Source organism: Camelus bactrianus, chromosome 4 (genome assembly GCF_048773025.1).
Source record: "Camelus bactrianus isolate YW-2024 breed Bactrian camel chromosome 4, ASM4877302v1, whole genome shotgun sequence".
Classification (NCBI taxonomy): domain Eukaryota; kingdom Metazoa; phylum Chordata; class Mammalia; order Artiodactyla; family Camelidae; genus Camelus; species Camelus bactrianus.
The window spans coordinates 75,299,644-75,316,599 of record NC_133542.1 but is presented as its reverse complement, the minus strand read 5'-3'; the positions used below and the strand labels follow the sequence as shown (position 1 = coordinate 75,316,599).

The 16,956-nt window shown below is 63.8% G+C and overlaps 2 protein-coding genes across 9 annotated transcripts in view; one reads left to right on the top strand and one right to left on the bottom strand.

The window, feature by feature from the left end:
- Positions 1-120: 120 nt before the first annotated feature.
- Positions 121-2,012, top strand: DNLZ (DNL-type zinc finger). Of its 2 annotated transcripts, none has more exons than XM_074362543.1 (3): positions 121-432; positions 911-999; positions 1,760-2,012. In XM_074362543.1, the coding sequence occupies exons 1-3, from the start codon at positions 235-237 to the stop codon at positions 1,926-1,928; spliced, it is 456 nt and encodes a 151-aa protein (XP_074218644.1). In that variant the 5' UTR covers positions 121-234; the 3' UTR covers positions 1,929-2,012. The 2 variants fall into 2 exon arrangements, with proteins under 2 accessions (XP_074218644.1, XP_010954228.1); XM_010955926.3 differs by having other exon boundaries at positions 125-432; positions 860-999.
- Positions 2,013-3,213: 1,201 nt separating this feature from the next.
- Positions 3,214-16,956, bottom strand: part of GPSM1 (G protein signaling modulator 1) — a 30,600-nt gene continuing 16,857 nt past the window's right edge. For 2 of the 7 annotated variants that reach the window (XM_074362536.1, XM_074362538.1), the window contains exons 10-14: positions 14,757-14,827; positions 13,702-13,881; positions 8,187-8,343; positions 7,545-7,753; positions 5,872-6,484 (exon numbers count right to left, since the gene is read on the bottom strand). In XM_074362536.1, coding sequence (XP_074218637.1) covers positions 6,278-6,484; positions 7,545-7,753; positions 8,187-8,343; positions 13,702-13,881; positions 14,757-14,827 — 824 coding nt within the window. In that variant the 3' untranslated portion in view covers positions 5,872-6,277. Of the gene's footprint in view, positions 3,321-3,493; positions 4,121-4,769; positions 4,860-5,871; positions 6,485-7,544; positions 7,754-8,186; positions 8,344-13,701; positions 13,882-14,756; positions 14,828-16,956 lie in introns of those variants that run through there. The other 5 variants (XR_012506604.1, XR_012506602.1, XR_012506603.1 and 2 more) reach the window with 5 other exon arrangements.

Here is a 16,956-nt window from a genome sequence, read left to right as displayed (position 1 = left end):
GATGGGTCTCGCTTGCACCTGCACCTTCGGACACCGCGCCAGTCAGTGCGCACCTCCCGCCGCCAGGAGGCAGCAGAGCGCAGCCCGCCCACCGGCGACGGAAGCCGAGGAGGGCCGTTTCCGCTGAGCGCCCGCTTCCAAGATGGCGTCGGCGCGGCGTCGGCTGCGCGGGGAGAGCTGGGGCGGGGCCGGTCTCGGCTGAGCCGGGCGGGGCGACCAGGGCCGGCGGGCGGGATGCTGCGGACGGCGCTGAGCCGCGTGCTGACATTGAGCTGCGCGCGGCCCCGGGGGCCCGGCCTGAGGTGGCTGTGGGGGCGCGGGGCCTGCCTGGAGGCCGCAGCGAGAAGGCGGGCCTGGGGCTGGGGCTGGCGGCGCTCGAGCTCCGAGACGGGACCCGGGCTGGCGCACTACCAGCTCGTCTACACCTGCAAGGTGGGCACGCGGCGGGAAGGGGACCGGGGCACACCTGCACCTGGCGCTGGAAGGCGCTGCGTGACTGCGAGACTGTGTGGGACTATCCCCAGGGGCGGAGCCGCGCAGAGCCGGTGGCACGAGCCTTGTGGAGGGGTGGGGCTGTTCCCCAAGGGGCGGGACCCTCCAGGAGAAGGCGGGACTGCGCGGGGGTGGAGCTACCTCTAGGGGGCGGGCGGATCCGCGCGGAGGGGTGGGGCTATTCCAAAGGGTGGGACTTTCTGGGAGAAGGCGGGACTGCGTGGAGGGTGGGGCTATCTTCAAGGGGCGGAGCTTTCTGGGAGCGAGGTGGTCGTCTCCACAAGGGACGGGGCCTCACCGAGGGGTGGGGCTGACCCCCCCCAGGGAGAGGCGGGGCCAGGCACAGGTCCTTCCATGTCTCCAACAGGTCTGTGGGATTAGGTCCTCCAAGCGTATCTCTAAGCTTGCCTATCACCAGGGTGTGGTCATTGTGACCTGCCCTGGCTGCCAGAACCACCACATCATCGCCGACAACCTGGGTTGGTTCTCGGACCTGGATGGGAAGAGGTGAGGCCACTTCAGCAGGGTTGGGGATCGAGGTCTGTATCCCAGGGCTGGCCTGGTTGATCTTGGGTCTGGAGCCCCACCCAACCTCCCTGGGGCACCCTCCTTCTAAAGATGATTACAGAGCTCACCTCTCCAAGCCCAGCTTTCTTATCAATACAGGAGGTTCAGTTACATTTGAATTTCAGATAAAATACAAGTCACTTTTTAGTGTGAGTGTGCCCCAGGTACAAGACATGTTTTTATTTGCTAAATTTTCCACCCTAGACCAACCCTCTTTGGCCCTGCTTCCTTGCCTGACCTCTGTCCTCGCTGATGGCCTATGTGTGGGAGGCAGAACCTGGTTACGTGCCAGGGCCATCCATGAGCCTCCGCTAAAATTAGGGGATCAGATGAGATTGACTCTTGAAAGCAGCGACTTGCCTATCATTTTGTGGTTCCTTCCTTCACCCTACAAAGATTCCCTGAGTGCCTGCTATGGGGCAGGGATCCTAGTATGTCACTTTCTTGTCCTCTGTTGACCCTGGCTGGTTGACTACTCCGGTCTTGGTGGGGGTGTGTGAGGTGATGTGTTAGGGCCCTGGGCCTGAAGAGTCAACCTCACCCCCTTGTGGAGAGCACTGGGGGGCAGTGGTCAGGAGCCTCCTGGCTGGGTGGCCCTGATCCCACACCCATGCTCCGCCTGGCCTGGGGTGCCCTCAAGGGACCAAGATGAAGGATGGCTGCTGGCCCTGGAGTGTCATGGTGCCTCCCTCTTTCTCAGGAATATTGAAGAAATCCTGGCAGCCAGAGGGGAGAAGGTGTGCCGAGTGGCTGGTGAGGGGGCCCTGGAGCTTGTTTTAGAGGCTGCGGGGTCCCCCAAATCCACCACTGCTGTGGAAGGGGCTGAGGACCAGGATCCCACCCACCCTGGCAAGACGGAGGCCAGCTGACTCACGTGCCTTCAAGAAGGATGCTCTGGCCCTGGGCCACTCTGGACGTGCTTGTTTTTTATCAATAAACAGACATCACTTGCAGATGTGGAGCCTGGGGGTCTCCTGCTCTCCCTGGTTCTGGAGTCAGAATGACTCACAAGAACCCTCTCCAGGCTGCAGCTGGGGCCTTCTGCAGCTACAGGCCATGTCCCAGTGGGAAGGGGCTGGACATGGAGTCTGAGCCCTTCCTGGCTGTGGCTGTGTAGCCTTGGGCAGGTCACTTTGCCCCTCTGAGCCTCTGTCTTCCTGTCTACAGATGAAAATGTTCACAGTGCCACCTCGTCAGGAGGACAGGCAGAAAGACAAGACTCAGGACTGGCATGGGGTGGCTCAGTCCTGCCCCAAATGTCAGGGCTCCGATCTTGCTGGCTCTCGGGGATGCCTGGAAGGGATGGCCAGTTAGCCACTGTTCTTCCTGGGTGCAGGATCAGCACCCCCACACCCCACTGTGGGTCCTGTCCCTCTGGCCAGACACAAGGAGGCCCCGCAGATCCTTCTGTGACACCTGCTGTTCCCTGGACAGCACTGCTGAACCAGTGCCAACCTCAGCCCTGACTCTTGGCCACTGGCCAAGCGGTCAGGAAACCAGGCTGCTCACCGTCGCCACAGACAGGCCAGGCAGCCGTGGTGGCGAGCAGAGTGGGAGCCAGGGCTGTTGTCTGACTGGCGGTGGGCCGCGTGCCCCGCGTAGTGTCCCCTCCCCCAGGGTGTGCAGTTTGTCTCCCAGCCTCGTTTGACTGTCTTCTCAGGATGTTCCTGTGTTTATGAGAGTGTGTTTATTTCCAGAAGCCTTCTGGGTCGTGTGACCTTCAGCATTAATCACCAGCCACGATCTCACAGGATCCTGGCAGGATGCGCACTCCCAGCCGCCGACCCCGCCAGCCCTGGGCCTCAGCATCTTTCCCCAGGCGCTGGTGGTCTGTGCTCTGACTCTTCCCCCGTGGCAGACAACCCTGCATTATTCCCGCCCAGAGCCTCCTGTGCCTTTTGTGAAGTCGCTCCTGGAGGCTGAGCCAGCACCCCCACCGTGGCCTGCTCTCCCACAGAGGCCCCAGGGGACCCACTGGCCCTGAAATGCCTGAGCTGCAGGGCTGGGCCCTGGCCTGGCTGCCTTGCTGACCCCAGAGGGTTAGGACCAGAATTTGGGGAGGTCCTGGGAGCTGGCTGGACTCTGAGAGTGCAGAGCTGGAGGGCCACCCAGACCAACCCCTCCCTCCACAGATGGGGAAACGGAGGCCTGCAGTTTGGACATGTATGCTAGTCGTGTTTTTTATTGTTTGTTTTCTGACGCTTTGACATCTGGGCTCCGCTGACCCTGGAGGGACTGCCCCTCCCAGGGCTAGTCAGTACCTACAGACAGTAGAAGATGCCAGTGAGCGCACTCAAGGCAGGGATGGACAACTAGGGGCAGTCCCTCCACCCAGAGCCACTGATCCCTCCCACTGCCGGTCCTGCCTCCCTGTTGCTCCCACGGAAACCACAGGAAAGGCTCTTGCCCACTTTTTCCCCTCCCCTGCCTCCTGACCCCTGAGGGCCCTGCTGGTGCCCCTCCGAGGGCAGTGCCCCACCTGCACTGATGTTTCTCAGCCCAGCCAGTGTCCAGTGGTCTGGGTGAGCCCAACTTGTGCAAGGCCGGGGTGCCACTGACTTCATGGTGGCCTCCTGCACGCAGGCACAGGACCCCGGGACTAAGACAGCTTGGAATGTAGAGGTGTGGCCCTCAGGGGCTCACCTGCACCTAGGCTTTGGCAGGCAGTTCCTGCTGGTCCTGTTGCTCTGGGTGCTGTCAGGAACACACAAGTGTGGTGCCCCTTGGCGTCCCAAGCTTGGTCTGCATTTCCTAGCCTCAGGAGCAGACGTCTCCTGTTCGCTCCTCCTGCTCAGCTCCTACTGGGTGGGCCCTCAGCCTCTGCCTATAGACCCCTGCCCAGCCTTCGGGGTCACCTGTCCCCCTCCGAATGCCAGTGGAGCCCAGGCTGTATCTCCTGGGGGTGAATCCCTGAGCAGGCCAAGGTGGGGGTCTCACCTGTGCAGCAGGCTGTCCTGACAGGTCCCGGACACCTTATCTGGAGCCCAGACTTCAGGACTCAAGAGACGCAGGCGGGGAGCTGGGCTGGCCCCGGTTCCACGGCCCCTGGTGAGAAACCCTCCTGCAAGTGGGGAGGTGGTGGTGGTTCCAGCAGGGCACTGGGGCAAGGCCAGGGGTACACGGGGGGCAGCCTTGCTGTCATACACCCCAACTGCCTGCCTGCTGTGTTCGCTGGACATGAGCGGCCTTCTCCTTACCCCCCACTGCCTGTGGAACACAAACCCCTGGGTTCCAGGCTCCTCTCCCGTGCGGACCAGCCAGACTGTCCCAATGGCTGGGGACTCCTGGGATGAAGTCTTCTCGGTGGGGGCGGCAGGCTTAGCCCACGAGAGGGTGCATGGGTGGCTGGCCAGATGGGGAGGCCCGGGGTTCCCTGTGCCCCACTACAGAGAGGGGGCCAGCCCCCACAGCACACTCCATGTGTCCCAGCAGCCTTGTCAGCACCAGAGGATCTCTATTCTAGGACAGGAGTGTGGGGGTGGGGGTGGGGTGAGGCGTGGGCTTTAGGAGTCATGTGGGCTCCAACACCAGCATTCTGGCTGACTGTGTGTCCCTGGGGCTGCCACTTAACCCCTGAGCCCTAGCCCCCTCACTGATGAACTTAGCAGGGAGCGAGACTACTCGTGGGGGTGGGTGGGAGGGCGTGGCTTGAGCCCCAGGCCCTTTGCAGGGTGCCGCTGCTCACCCTGATACAGTCGTCACCAGGCTTCCTGAAGGACCAACACCCTCAGTCGGCACTCACCCCGACATGGACAGCATTCACTTGGCAGACTTTATTTTTTCGGGAAAAACAAATGTACCTTTTGGGTTGGAAAGGACCCACTGACAACATGGCAAACACATGTGTGAGCAATAAATATGCACGTACAATCAGGCATGTGGGGCGGCTGAGCAGGAGCCTGTGCTTGGCCTCTGACCCCACATCTACTGACCCACCCTTACCCCTGAGGGCCCCACACCCCTTCTGAGGCCCCTCCACCTAGAGCTCCGCAGGCTGTACTGTGGGGTGGGGGTCTGGCCACCTCCCAACACTCGGAGGGCAGGACTGTGGGGCTGGGTGAGGCACCACCCAAGAGGAGGCGTCGCCTCTGAGCTCTGGAGGCCAGGGGGGCTGCCGCTCGACCCTAAGAGTGCTCCAGAAGAGCTGGTGGTGGGTGGGCCCTGCAGGGGGTGGGCTGTGACGGAGGCCTGGGAGAGGGCCTGTCTCCAGCCCAGTCCTGTGGGCCGATGCCCCCACGGGGGAGGTGGTGGTGTCATCTCCCCCCGCTGGGAGGGGTGAGGACCAGGTGCTCACGCGGTCAGGGCAGAATCGAACTGAGCCCCTCCCAGCTGTGCTGAGCCATCGGTGCCCCCCACAGCCACAGAGCCGGAGCCCTTGCACCCACTGCCCACCCTGGCACGGTCCGGGAGTAGATCTCGCTGCCACTGGTACTCCCAGAACCAGGCCGGCTCAGTTCCTGGGTTTCTCGGCTTGGAATTGAGGAGTGTGGCAGCTCACCCCGCTCCCTCCCCATCCTGCTTGCTTAGGACTGTGTGCCTGGTGGGGCCGTGGACCCCGTGTAGGGGCACTGCCGCCACTACGGCGTCAGGCTCCAGATGTGACTGCCTCCTCTTCCCTCCTCCAGCCGGGGCAGGATTGAGGGGAGTGGGGCTGGGAGGAGGCACTTGCCAGGGGTGAGGCCGGGACTGGGGAGAACATGTTTGCGCTCACCACCCCGGGACCAGCTTTGGGAGGACAGAAATGCCCATGTCGCTGGTGGCCCTAGAGAAGAGGCTTCAGAGACAACTTTAGGGGTCGGGAGGGCTGCAGAGTTTTCACATTTGGATGGGGGTGGAGGGCAGGGGGAGAGCATGGAGGGTCTGGACAGTACTGGGGTTTGGGGCCGACATGCTGAAGGCCGCGCCCGGGGCAGGGGTGAGGGCAGGGCTGGGCTGGGCAGGACTGCAGGAAGCTGCGTACCATGTGGGGACCAGCCCAGGACAGACTATGCCGAGGCCTAAGCCTCCTGCCCTGGGGCAGGGGGACACAGTGAGAGCTGTGTGCCCAGCATCCGGCTCAGTGGAAAGGGCTGAGTGACTCAGAGCCTGCCCTCAGCCATGGCCTGGGAGGATCTGGCTTCTCGGGGGGTCCGTGGGCATCCTGGATATTTGTGAGTGCCCCCACCACCCCGGTGTCCAGGAATGGGGGTGGGGTGGGCCTGGCCGCAGGTGCGAAGCCTTAGCTGGCGCCAGGCTGGCACTGCTGCCGGGGCTCGGGTGGTCTGCCCACCTCCTGCTCCGGGCTCCCGGCGAGATCCACCCGCTGCTCGTCCATCCGCTTGGCCTGGACCCTCTGGATGAGGCTGAAGAAGTCCTCGTCGGGCATGGTGGGGCCACGGGGCAGCACGTCGGGCGGGGGGCAGCGCTGGTCGTCGATCCTGGAGGACTGGGCAGACACGGACACGTGGGCCGGCGGCCTGGCCTTCCTGGGCCTTGCAGGGCCTAACCCAGCGGCCAGTGGCCCCACAGACAACTCGGAGGCAAAGGCTGCTATCCAGCGGCAGGGCCAGCTCAGGAGGGCTGGTCAGGCCACCTCGGGCCTCCCTGGGAAGCACCTCCGGCAGTGGAGCTGGGAGCCCTGACCCCAAGAACAGTCCACCTGGCGAGAGTTTTCCACAGCCGCTGGGAGTGGCAGGGCCAGAAGACAGCAGCTTGGGTGGCTTCCCAGGCCGCTCGCAAGGTCACCAGACAGCACGTGCTCATGAACCCCAGGGATGGGGCGAGGCTGCAGCTCCCAGAGCCTGGGGTGCAGAGCCCCCCAGGGCCCCATCAAGTCCCATCGAGTCAGGGGGCTGAGGGGGTGGCCGGGCTTCTCTGTAGGGTCTGGAGCAGAAGGGCCGGAAGGCGGCGCAGCCACGGGAGCGTGAGTGAGTGTGGGCGGGGGGCTCGGGCCTTCCCGGAAGGCGCTGGATTCGAGGTTCCTTGGACTTGCCCAGGGCTGCGCCTTCCTCTCCTCTGTGGGAATGAACGTCACATCTGGAAACTTCCCAGCTTCCTGCATAGGGGGCTGCGGTGCTGCCCCTCCCCGGACATTTCACTGAAGGTTTCCTGACCCTGAAACCCTGCCTGCCCCTGCACTCTGGGGGTACTGCCTGGCCCTCGGTTTTCTCCATCCAGATGTGGAAGGCTGGAGAGGTACCTGAGGCCATGGTCTTGGGGACCCGGTGACCCCGGGCTCCAAGCTCCTGTGCTGTAAGGAGCGGCCGGCCTGAAGACGTCCTGGGGTGGCCTTCTCAGGGGGCTGGGGAGGTGGGCCACAGTTTAAGTACCTATGGGTGCTCAGTGACACCAGCAGAACCGGCATAGTGTTCCGCAACCCCCCTAGACCCACTCTGAGACCGGGGGACGAGAGCTTGTGTGTGGCCGCCCTGGGGCCAGGGGCCTGGGAGGACAGGCGGTGGGGAGATGACCGGCACCCAGCCCCCAGCCCCGGGCTGCAGGCCCACCTGGCACTTGATGAGCATGTTGAAGAACTCATCCCCTGGCTCCTGGGGGTCCCCGTCACCTCGAAGGTGCCCCAGATTGTTGTGGGTGATGCGCAGTCCGGGCAGGCTGCCCACGCTGGCCCGCTGGTCATCCAGCCGGCGGCTCTGGGAGCTGGCGATGAGGTCGAAGAACTCCTCGGTCTGGGGGGAGGCTGTCAGCGAGGGCTGGGCTGTGGGGGACAGGGGTGGGGTGAGCTCCAGGGAAGCAAGGCGCCACCTCAGGTCAGGCCTGAGCTCTGACCTCTGTGAGCTCAGCACAGCCCACTGCACCCCCAGGGCCGACCCCAGACCCCAGCTGCTCTCAGCTGTCCCCACCGTGGGCCCCACACCCGCCTCCAGGAGGTGATGGGAGGAGAGCCTCGCCTCCCACGCCCTCTCCCCGGGACGGCTGTGCTGACACGGTGTGCTCCGGAGGCGGGATGATTACACACTTCTCAGGATGTAGCTTTGCGCAAGGCGGGGACGTGGAGCTCACAGTGACAGGGGGCACTTTGCAGCTGGCCTGCCCCGCCCTCGGAGCACTGCAGCAGAGTGGGGGGGGGGGCTCACCCGGTCCCTGTGCCGCACCCTTAAGGCCTAAGGGAGCCGACCGCAGGTGCTCACCCATCCTCTCCTCCAGGGTGGGGGCGGCTGTGGCTTCCGCAGCCGCGGGCTGGCCCTCCTCCAGGGGGCAGCGCTGGTCATCCATGCGGCTGCTCTGGAACTTGCTCAGCAGGTCAAAGAAGCACTCCTCGTCGGAGGAGGGGGCCCGGGGGATGCTCTGCGTGAGGCAGGTGTGGGAAGTCAGTGCTGGCTCTGGACCAGCCAAAGGTGGCCCTGTTGGGGCCACCACCCCTCACAGACCCCTGGACACGACTGAGGGGCCGCTCAGCTTGAGCCAAGATCAGGACCCTCATCCATCACCTGCTCGCCACCCAGGCGTCTTCCCCCGTCTGCCCCTCGCTCCTCCCCACAGCATCACTGCCACTCACTTCCCTCCTCCCTTGGCCCCTGGCTTCCCCATCAAGGCTGCCGTCATCCTCCCTGGACTTGACACTGCCCTCCCCCGGGGCCGCTCACACCCGCTCTCCCAGCCTGGTATGCCTCCCCCCACCTCTCAATGCCCCGAGCCCCACGGGCCTCTATTGTTGTGTCAGACCCCTTTGATGAGCTCTCCTCTGGAGCCCTGGCACCCAGCACAGCACTCACCAGTGATTGCTGAATGAACAAACGAGTGAGTGATAAGGCCCTAGGCAGGCAGGGTGCCTTGATGGCCATTACACACACTCGCTGTGGTCAGTGCCGAGGCCCTGGCAGTGATGAAGGTAGACTCAGAAGAGCCAGTAATATCAGGTCATATCACCAAAGGCAAAGAGCCCAAACTGGGGGAGGTGAGGGCTTCTGTGTTCTACCTCAGTTCCACCTCTTATAAGGTTTGGGCACGTTTTTATAAGGTCCTGAATCCATGCGCGGGCCCAGAGGACAGCAGCTGTGTGGGGGCCAGGACCCTGGGTGCGGGGTGTTTAGGCCAGAGACAAGATGCTATCACCCCCAGCCCCCGCCTCCACATGCTGGCTTAGAGGTGCATGTGGTGGTCCAGGGTCTGCTCTTGGTGGCTCGGGGCGGGGACAGAGCCAGGACGCCAAGCTGGGGTCCTGGGTTGCTGGGTGGACCGCAGGGACTCGGAGAGATGCCATCAGTGTGCAGTCTGGGTGCAGGGATGGCTGACCTTGGGGTGACCCAGTTGGGGCCAGACAAGTCCCACTGGCAGGGGAAGGATGGGTGGGGAGGGTGGCCCTTAGAGGGGCCACAGTTCTGGGGGGAGGGCTGGGGTGAGAAGTGTGAGATCAGGTCGCTGTGTCAGGCTGAGCCCACTCCCACTGGCCTCAGTTTATAGGTGCACAGAAGGCATGGTCTCTCAGGCCAGCCTGGCCTCATCAGGCCTGGTCCAGGGCCCTGAGGACTGACAGGTGGATGGGGAAGCTTCCAGAGGACACTTTGGCTGCCAATCGCTGCCTGACACCCTCCCCTCAGAAGGTACTGGTCTCTGCCCAGCCCTGGCCTGTCCATCTCTTGGCTGGCTGGTGGCTGTCACGGCTGCTCAGAGTTGGGTGCTGCCCAAAATGTGTCAGGACCCCCAGAGCTCCCGACTTCGCATCTCCAGCCTGTTTTAGAGGAGACTGGGGCCGGGGAGCTGGCCCAGCCCAGCCTGGGCTCCAGGAGCACAGGGAGAGCTGCTTAGAGCTGGGCTCAGGCCATGGGGCAGTGAGGCCTCCGAAGGCCAGGAGGACCCGTCGGCCAACCTGGGCAGGGAGGGGCAGCTGAGCGGGCAGTCCTGACCTGCACCGACAGGTGGGAGCTGGGAGAGATCCCACCAGGGCTCAGGCTCCGGGGCTGCCTCTCCCCACACGCAGATGCACACGCACACCAGGGCAGACCCGGAGCCGAGGCTGGGGGACCTCAGGGCTCAGCTCTCCTGCAGCCCCTACAGAGCCTTGAGGAAGAGCCAGGGCTGAGGGGCCCAGCCCAGAGGGCCGCACCTAGTCAACTAGGGCCTCTGAGGGAACCCGCAGGCCCAGCAGAGTGGCCAGGGGCCCAGCAACAACCCAAGCACAGGTGGGGACCACACACAGGTGCCCCCCAGGAGGTCGTGGGCTCTGCTCACAGGCTGACGGTGGCCCTGGGCACACCAGTGTCACCCCCGCTGCAGGGGACAGCTGCTGCTCCTGGCCCCCAGCCCAGCATCTGGTGCCAGCTGGGGTCTCCCAGGTGGACCACGGGCCAGGTGGATGGAGTCAGGCCCCTCCCAGCCCGGCGTCCCACTCCTCTGGACGCAGGTGCTCCCAACATTTCTCCAGCCTCCCCTGGGCTGAAAGTCTGGCTGAAGAAGAGCTCCTGAATGAGACGGGCTCGTCTGGCGGCCTCTCGTTGCCCCATCACCACTGCGGCCGGGGCTGGGCCGTCCAGACAGGCTCTGAAGGCGCTGTGGCAGGGCCGCCTAAACCCAAGACCCAGGACGGGCTGGGGCCTGGAAGCCCTCACTCTCCCCAGGACTGGGGCCACTGGCGAAGGGCGGGCTTCCCTTACGTGGGAGACGGCTAGCCTGAGACCACAGGCACACAGGTGAGGCCTGGGCCCCTCGCTCAGGACGCCATCCTAGGTCCCAGCAGGACAAACTCAGGGGACCTGGGGACTACCCCTGGCCCCTCCAACCTTTCCTCTGCCCCAGACTCAGGCTCCTTCCATCCTGGAGGTCTCAGAATTCCTTGGGTCTCAGCCTAGCTCCTCCAGTGGGAGTTTCAGCCTAGTTTCTCCCCAGGAGGAAGGAGCCAGCCCTGGTTGCAGAAACTCTCCCTTCCCCTGGGCCCGGGGCTAACCCCTCCGGCTGGTGCGGCCAGCCCTTGGGGCTTTCAGAGCTGCTCAGGGCTGAGGGCGGGGGCTGATGGCAGCGGGGAGGCAGCTGGGGCGGTGCGGGCAACGCACTGGACTCTCCCGCCATGGACTGGCCTGGGCGAGGCTGCTAGGGAGCTGACTGCTCACCTCCCGCGGACTGCACAGCCCCTGGTGTAACTGCTCACCCACCCACTGGCCACTCACCCACCCCGGCCCCCCACGAGCAGAGCTCTGCCCCCGAGTCCAGCGCCCACAGGCCTGTGACCCTCCACCTGTGTCGGGGCCCCGCACTCACGCAGATCCGAAGCTCTCCAGCAGAAACCAGGTGTGGTTTGGGGTTCTTGGCCACGTGGAGCCCGGGCAGGACGCCAAGGTCCCTGTGCCAGTGCCCTACCCGCCGTGCCTGGTGCTGCCTCGCTGCTGAGACCCACGGGGCCGTTAGCTTAATGCTTAAATAGGACCCAGGGCGAGGGCCCCTCCCCGTCCCCGCCCACCTTCGCAGCACACACACACACACACACACACACACACACGCACACGCACACGCACACACGCAGGCGCGCTCGGTAAACACTGGAAGATGGATTTCCCTGAGCACAGAACCTGTGGGCAGTCACACCAGAAGGGGAGGGGGACGGAACCTGTCCGGACAGCACTTCCTCACTCTGCCAGCAGCCCCAGCTTCCTTCCCCTCCTTCCTCAGCCCCGATTGATTCCCGAGGCCGGGAGCTGCGGGTGAGAAGCCAGGTGGGTTGGTGTTCTTTTCCATCCTGGGCCTCGGTGGCTGTGTGGCCTGACCTCCCTCCCCCCTACACAGCCACCTCCCTATGCAGCAGTGCCCTGGCCTCCGCCCGGCCCCGGCCTCCTGCTGCCCAGCCTGCCCTGGTGTCCCTTTCCTGCTCTGGGAGGTCCGTGGAGTCCTAGCGTCTCACAGCAAGACCCTTGTCAGCCCAGCCCTGGGGTCCAGCAGGGGGCCGACCCCAAAAGGCATCCTGGGGAACCAGCTGTGAGCCCTGGCAGGAGAGGTGAGGACAGGATAGGGGGCACTGGAGCCCCCCAACTAGGGCCCTGTCCTGCTTCCACAGTGAGCTTGGAAGTGCTGACCCCCTCCCATCACGGCCCTGGGGGAGAAGGGGCCCCCACCAGCAGCCCAGGCCTGGCCCTGTGAGGCTGCCTCCTGTCAGGCTCCAGTAGGCAGGGGGCTCAGCCTACCCTTGGCCTCAGGCCTCCAGCTGGGACCAGGCTCAGCACTCAGCTGTGGGAATTGTCTCCAAAGGCACCACCACGGCCCGAAGCCCTGCTGTGTTCTCTGCAGAGGCCAAGGGGGAGGTGCCAGGAGCTGGCCCTGGTCCTGGGACCCCAGCTCCACCGCCCCTAGCTGGACGCCCTCAGGCCATTTCTTCCCTGCTCTGCGCCTCAGTTTCCCCTCTTTGGGCAACTGTAAACACAGCACACTTAACAAGCCTGAGCGTCGGCTCTGTTTGGTGGAAGGGGCTTTGGGTGGCAGCTGTGGGACGCGGCTGGGGCCAGAGTGAAAAGGTGGAGCAGGTGAGCGGTCGGCAGCACGTGGCAGCCATTTCTCGGCCTGGACTCCACCTTCCCAGGTCCCGCCTCTGGGGCTTAAAGCTCTGAGACCCCCGGATGGGAGTGGGGTACAGCTTTGCCTTGGCTGCCATTTTTGGCGAGGCTTCAAAAACAGCCCTCATGCTGCGAGGCTGGTGTGGTTTAGGGGTGCGAGGGAATCAGAAAGACAAGTCTCTCTTCGCTTTCCCTGTTTTGGGGGCCTAGGCAGGCTCTGCCCCCTCCACCACTCAGCCTCCCTTTCATAGCGTGAACATGGGGGGGGTACCACCAGCGCCATCACCTGGTAAGTATGGTCCTAGATGGAGAAGCCAGGTGGTGGGAGCCATGAGCACAGGTGGGAGCCCTGGGCAGGTCCTTCCTGCTCCAGAGCCCTCTGTGGCTCCCCAGTGCCCTGGTGGGGGTCAGCCACACCTCCTCAGACCCCAACGTCCCCGTTGTGCTGGTGGCAACACCCCTGCACCACCTGGGCTTGGGGTGGGGGAGGAGCAGGGCCAGCTGCTAACACAAGGGAGTGTCAGCAGCGGCCCCGTTGGCCTGGGACCTGATGGGGGACTCCTGCCCCAGGCAGGGACCCCTCGCCTTCCCACGGGATAGCCTGGCCCACGTGTCCCGCTCCTTGTCTCACTCCACAGACACAGACTCTGGCCCTCAGTTGGCTCGTCTGGTGGCACTGGGGTCAAACGGGTCAGTGGAGGCTTCCCCAGGCTCGCGCTAGATGGGTGCAGAGCAGCCTCAGGCTAAAAACACCAGCACAGTGCCCACACCCCTCGAAGGCTGAGAAGGTGCTGATTAAACCCTTGGAGGGAACTATTTTTAGACTAATTCTCTGAGATTTGAACCCAGGTGCTCTGCATGGGGGGCTCCAGGCTGACCTCTAAACCTGGGCTTGACCAGAAACTCGGGTTTGCCCTTCTGTGTCCCCCGTGCCCTAACCAACTCCAGAGAGCCGGGAGGGGCCAGCCTAGGCTCCTGGGCACAGTGGGACACCGGGCAGGAAGAAGCCACACCCCCATTCCTCCATCTGCCGCTGTCCGTCTACCTGATCACTAGCACACCCATCCCTCATCCATCCCCGGAGATGCTAGGCCTCCCAGGTCAACTGCCCAGGATGGCCCAGAGCCCCCTGGGGCCCCCTGTTGGCGCCCAAGGAGAAGTCTCCTACCGTGCGAGGCACCTGCACCCGGACGTCCGCACTGTCCAGTGGGGAGTGGCCACCTTCCCGGGGCCTCCTCTCAGCAGCGTCCGGCCCCTCCTGGTACTTCCTGCTCCTCACGGGGAGGGGGAGCAAGTCCCTGCCTGGCCCCCGCCAGTCCCCCGCATGGTGGCTGTCTCCATTCTGCTCCTGGAAGTGGGGAGGAAGGCCGGTCATCGGAGGGGGCCAACAGCAATTCTGAACCAATGCTCCCCGTCCCAGGACCCTAAAGGGTGGCTGAGCAGATGCTGTCACCCCTGTCTCACTGAAACTCACGGAGGCACTCAGGTGCCAAAGGGAGGAGGATGAGAGGGCAGCAGGCAGCGTGAGGGCAGGCAGAGACACGGTGGGTGCTGGAGGAGCTGGGGCTGGGTGTCTGACTGCCTCAGACACCCGCCTTCCCACACAGTGGGAGACTGGGTGGCCCTGAGCTTTGTCCCCTAGTGGGTCCCTGTAACTGAACCCAGTCTATACTGGAGGAACCAGAGGCTTTGAGAGGGGAGGCCACTGCTCCAGGACCACACAGCACCCACCCCTGGCAGGTACAGAGTAGGCCCAGGGCACCCAAATCTGTTTGGGGTTTGTGAAGTCCCAAATGCCCCATCCATAACAGCTTTGCTTCCTCACGGAGCAGAGTCCGAGTGGGCAGGGAGCGGACAGGAATGGAGGCCAGCCAGGACACTGGGGACAGTGGCTGAGGATTGGAGAAGGGGGTCTGCAAGGTGTAAGGACCCTGGCTTGTTCCCTTGGGGCCCTGGCTGGCGGGACTCTGAGGTGAGGAGGGAGGGGATGGGCGCTGGTGCGGCAGGGTCCCCTCGGGGCCTCTCAGGGCAGGGCAAATGGCCTGTCCAGGGTCCTGGGCTGCAAAGGGCACATCAGTCTCCCACGGCAGGGACGTGATGCAGACAAGAGCCCAGGCGGGCGGCGGCAGCTCAGCACACACTGCCCCAGCCTCATTAACCCACTGCCTACTCCCTGCCGCCCACCCCCAAGGTGCCCCAGGACCCCGCCTAAGACCCACTTACCCGCTCCAGGGGAAGCCTCAGGAGGTCCCAGGTCTCTGCGCTCAGCCTCTGCGTCCTTTTGGGCCTGGCCCCTGAAAGACAGCAGGCCTGGTCAGCTGGCACTGACCCCTGGCCTCGAGGTGGGCTGGCTTGGGAACCAAGCATTCCAGGCTCCTGCCCCCTGCCCGACATGGAGGCAAAAGCAGGGTGCGCATGACCTCCAGCCCTATCAGGACAAGCAGTGCCATGTAGAGATAGGGCCGACCTGCAGGGACTTGGGCAGGGTCAGGCTCTGGTGCTCCCCCATCTGGTCCAGTTCCCAAATTCTGGACCTCGCACTCTTACTCCCCGGCCTTAGCTTGCACTGCTCCCTCTCCTGGGAGGCCCTTCCTGCATCTGCGCTGCCAGCAGCTCAGCTGCTCCCCCTACCCTGCCTGCACGGTGGGCAGCCCAGGTCCCCCAGGGGGGCCCAGCGAGCTCTCCTCTGAGGGCTGGACGAAGCGAGGGAGAAAGCTCCAAGTAGGAAAAGAAGGGCTCTGTCCGGAAGCAAAGGGTTGGTGCATCACCCATCCCACAGCCAGTACCCACCCCAGCCCACAAAAAGCCCTGTTCTGCCTTCCTGCGGGAGGCCAGCTGCGGTCCTCTCTCGGCTGCCCCTGGATACCCTGGGGGTCCGACTAGGTTTCCCCACCCCATCCACTGGGCCCTGCATGGCTGTCTCTGCCCCACCTGGCCCTCCACCACAAAATGTCCTTCTGAGACGCAGCCCGCGTCCAGCTCCTCCGGGGCGGGACCCTCATGGCCACGCGGACAGCGGGCGGAAGGTCCTCCGGTCCCAGCTAAATGCACCCTCTGTCTGGAGTGTGCGTCGAGGCGGTCTGAACCCGGCGCTTCCAACGGTCCTCGCCCTGGGCTGAGCCCTGACTGGGGGCATTCAGGCCTGGCACTGCTGGCTGGCTTCCTGCCCCGCCCACTTGAGAGGGCCAGGCCTGGAAACTTCCCCAGGGATGCCCCACCACCGCCGAGTCTGACTGGCACCTCGTCATCACTTCTGTCCCCACACAGCCTGTCCCAACCCACTGGGCCCCTAGCGCCTCCCTCGCCTTCACCCCCGACCCCACTTCTGAAAACCTGGCAGCTTCACCTTTGGGACAGACCCAGGATCTGACACTCCCTCCCAGCCCTGCCTCCCTGCCCAGCCTTGCTCCCCCCCCACCCCCAGTCCCTTCTCCATGCAGGGGCCAGAGAGATGCCCTTAGAATCTGGATTAGATTTTCTTCCTCCTCTGCTCAACCCTGCAGGGGCCCCACTAGTGTCGGGGGTGAGGCTGACACCAGGGCCCACCAGGCCCTCCCCGACCCTGGCCTGCCACCCTCAACCCCAACACTAACCCTCTGCCCTCGCTCCGCTCCAGACACAGTCCCACCGCTCCTCCCTGCCAGGTTCTCCTGCCTTGTGGAGGGGGGGCTTTGCAAGGGCTGTCTGGTCCACCTAGACTGCTGTTCCTCTTAAGCTCAGGGCTCACTCCTTCCCTTCCTTCAAGTGTCTGCTCAGATGTCACTTATGGATTGAATGTTTGTGTCCCCCAGATTCCATATGTTGAAGCCCCGAACTTCAAAGTGATAGCAATGAGGAGGTGCCTTGGGAGATGGTCAGGGTGGGCTGAGGTCATGCGGGCAAGGCCCTGGAAATGGGACTGGTGCCCACATGGAAAGAGACCAGAGAGCTCACTCTCTCTTCCCCCTGCACCCCACCCGTCTCACCTGGGCCAGACCAGGAGGAGGGCCCTCACAAGGCCCTGACAAGTGGGCCCCAAGCTCTTGAAGGTCCAGCCTCCAGAACCAAGAGAAAAAAAATCCAGTTTTAAGAGTTTTTTTTTTTTTAATTTCTTTTTGGGGGGGTGGTAATTAGACTTTTTTACTTATTTATTTATTTTTAGAGAAGGCACTGGGGACTGAACCCAGGACCTTGTGCATGCTAAGCATGCACTCTACCACTTGAGCTGTACCCTCCCCCCAACATCCACTATTTAAGCCGCCCATTCTGTGGTGTTTTGTTACGCAGCTCGACCTGACTGAGATGTAGGTCTCTGTGAGGCCCATCAGCTGCTGTATTTACTGCTACGTCCTGCCCCACCTGACACTCCCAACCCCCTACCAACCTGCTCCCTTCCAGGCTCCTAAAACGCATGATTTGCTTTCTGCGAATTTATCATTTCTCA

Bases quoted from the DNA above. Each gene is read 5' to 3' on its own strand.
- DNLZ (XM_010955926.3), top strand. From the start codon at position 235: ATGCTGCGGACGGCGCTGAGCCGCGTGCTGACATTGAGCTGCGCGCGG. The intron at 433-859 runs GTGGGCACGCGG...TGTCTCCAACAG, and splicing joins AGCTCGTCTACACCTGCAAG to GTCTGTGGGATTAGGTCCTC. The intron at 1,000-1,759 runs GTGAGGCCACTT...CCTCTTTCTCAG, and splicing joins TCGGACCTGGATGGGAAGAG to GAATATTGAAGAAATCCTGG.